The 2,318-nt window shown below is 40.3% G+C and overlaps 1 protein-coding gene across 1 annotated transcript in view; it reads right to left on the bottom strand.

The window, feature by feature from the left end:
* FEZ1 (fasciculation and elongation protein zeta 1) overlaps positions 1 to 2,318 on the bottom strand; it is a 55,525-nt gene that overhangs the window by 20,270 nt on the left and 32,937 nt on the right. Inside the window, exon 3 of the mRNA XM_019658870.1 lies at positions 2,147 to 2,315. Coding sequence (XP_019514415.1) covers positions 2,147 to 2,315 — 169 coding nt within the window. The remainder of the gene's footprint in view (positions 1 to 2,146; positions 2,316 to 2,318) is intronic.

The following is a 2,318-nucleotide window of genomic DNA, read 5'->3' as shown; positions in this document are numbered from 1 at the left end:
CACAAGGAGTTCCATTAGCCTCTTGTGTGACAAAAGGAATGTGGTAAAATGGGAACGCTAAAGCCAACAATAATCGGCAGGCCAGGTCACTTTGGGCTAAATTTCTTCGTAGACTAAAACCGCAAGTTGTTTCCACACTATTAAAGTGAACTATGGCTCTTCCAAGAAAAATCATTCCTCCAAGTGACTTCTTACCATAATTGAGAAAAAGAAACCTAGATCCAGAAAAGAGTCTGGCCATACTATTCAGCAAGTTGTTTCTTTTTCCTGCTTTTGATAAAGACTGTGCTTTTCGGGCTATAACATGGTAGCTTAAAGCTTGAAAATAAATGCAGAGAACCTTCCCTGGAGCCTGTAACACTACTAATCTTGCTGCACGGTAGTCTGAATGAGGCTTAAAACTACAGTGAGTCCTTGTGTTCAATATGACTATTAACCAGTGTCTTTTGTTAAAGCATCCCATTTATAGGAAACGGAATTTCTACTGCACGATATTTCCCTCCCATTAATATGACTATTTCACATGGGTGGCTGACTTCTTGACAAAAATTAAGAGAACAAAAACTTTCACTTCCAGTCAAAAAATAGAAAGGAAAAAAACCAAAACACTGCTGTTGTTGAAAAGGCAACTATATTCTTTTTGTGCCTGTCAACAACCAGGGAACATCTGTGTGAGTTAAGTCACAATGCCCCTGTCTCCCCACAGTAAGATGCATAGAGCACAGCAAACAGCAAGTGCCCAGCAGCTATTTGTTGAAAGAATTAATGAACAAATGAAAAAGAGAGGACTGAGAGGTAACACAAATCACCGCCTGTATTCAGTCTCACCTCCACAGGTAACTTAGCTGTTCAGTCACCTGGAAAACAGAAACACATAACTTACCATTTGGGATTTCCATGTCCTCCTGTCCAAGACAACCACCATCTGCTACTAATTAAAGTTATAGGGACAAAAGGGACCATCTTTTATATGACAGTCAGGTACAGAATGGGTTAATTAATTGAAAAACCCAACGAAAGTGGAAACCTGTGAGTAATAATACATACATACATAGCTCAAGCATATTATTTTGACCTGAAAGTATAAATGTACATTTATTTTTTCACCAAGCTCCTAATAAAAGACCAAGGCCTTTTCTTTAATGATGGGCCTCTGAGTAAAGTTTCACATAGTCTTTTTTTTTTTTAAAGATTTTATTGGGGAATTGGGGGANGCAAATGTAAAATAAAAAGCTGGGTTCTCCAGGTTGAAAATAAGGGAGGAGACGTTTCCTCTCCGTCACCTTCGTCACCTTCCTTTCCTTCCAGAATTTCTTTCTCTGTCCTTTTCACATGGGTGTCAGTCATTTTAATAGGTAAATAAGCCTCTTGCTGGTTGTAGGACTCAGGAATGTTTCCTCGAGGACCAGGGAGTCACTGCTTTCAATAGTAATCCTGAAGAAAGATAGCGGGCCTAACTTGTCACCTGACTCCCAATTGTAAAACCTGCTTAATGCAATGGCTGTATTCACTTAGCTCTAGTCAAGAGTAAGTTTTCTTTCCGGTGCTGCAGTCCCTTTATTGGGTTGCCTGTGCTGTGCATCACATTCTGGCTTCATGCTTTTTCAATAATAAAATTGTTTTCTTTCTCTTCTAATTCTGTAGAGATGTTTTCTGGGTGAGAAGATTTTGTTTTAAATTATATTTTCACAACCGTGGCCTGGAACCAGTCACTTAACCTTTCAAAATACTCAGCTCAACCCTAATGGGGTTGGTGTGGGAATGAAATGAGAATATGCAAAGAAAATCTTAGAACGGGGTCTGGCACATAGCAAGCTCTCCAAAAATAATATGAGCTATTATTATTATTATTATTATTATTATTATTATTACTTTTTGAAGGTTTTTTCATTAATTTTATTGGTAGCATCGTTTTGAATAGTGGCTTCAGAAGTCTTCTACTTAGTCTGCCTTAGTCTTGTTCTTTGGTTAGTTTTACCATTTTAATCTTGTTCGACTGCCTTTTTTTCCCCCATAAAAAATGCTAACGTCTGTCCTGATGCCCAGTAAGAAAGGTGTTGCCAGCTCCCTGGATGCGAGGTTCTATCAGCTACATGTGAAGCATGAGCCCAGTGCCTGGCAGAACAGAGGCCCCCACGGCCCTCACCTTCGTAGGACCAGTTGTTGTTGAAGGTCTGGGTCAAGGCCTGCATCTCCTGCAGGAGGACTGAGTCCGCCTGGGAAGAGGTTTCACCCCCATCCTCCTCTTCCAGAACCTCCTCTTCCTCCTCAGGGTCTGGCGAGTTCTGCATCATTTCCTCAATCTCCTCAATTACCTG

Source organism: Hipposideros armiger, unplaced genomic scaffold, assembly GCF_001890085.2.
Source record: "Hipposideros armiger isolate ML-2016 unplaced genomic scaffold, ASM189008v1 scaffold_291, whole genome shotgun sequence".
Lineage (NCBI taxonomy): Eukaryota > Metazoa > Chordata > Mammalia > Chiroptera > Hipposideridae > Hipposideros > Hipposideros armiger.
Note: the sequence above shows the minus strand (reverse complement) of the source record. Positions and strands in the feature narration are given on the sequence as shown.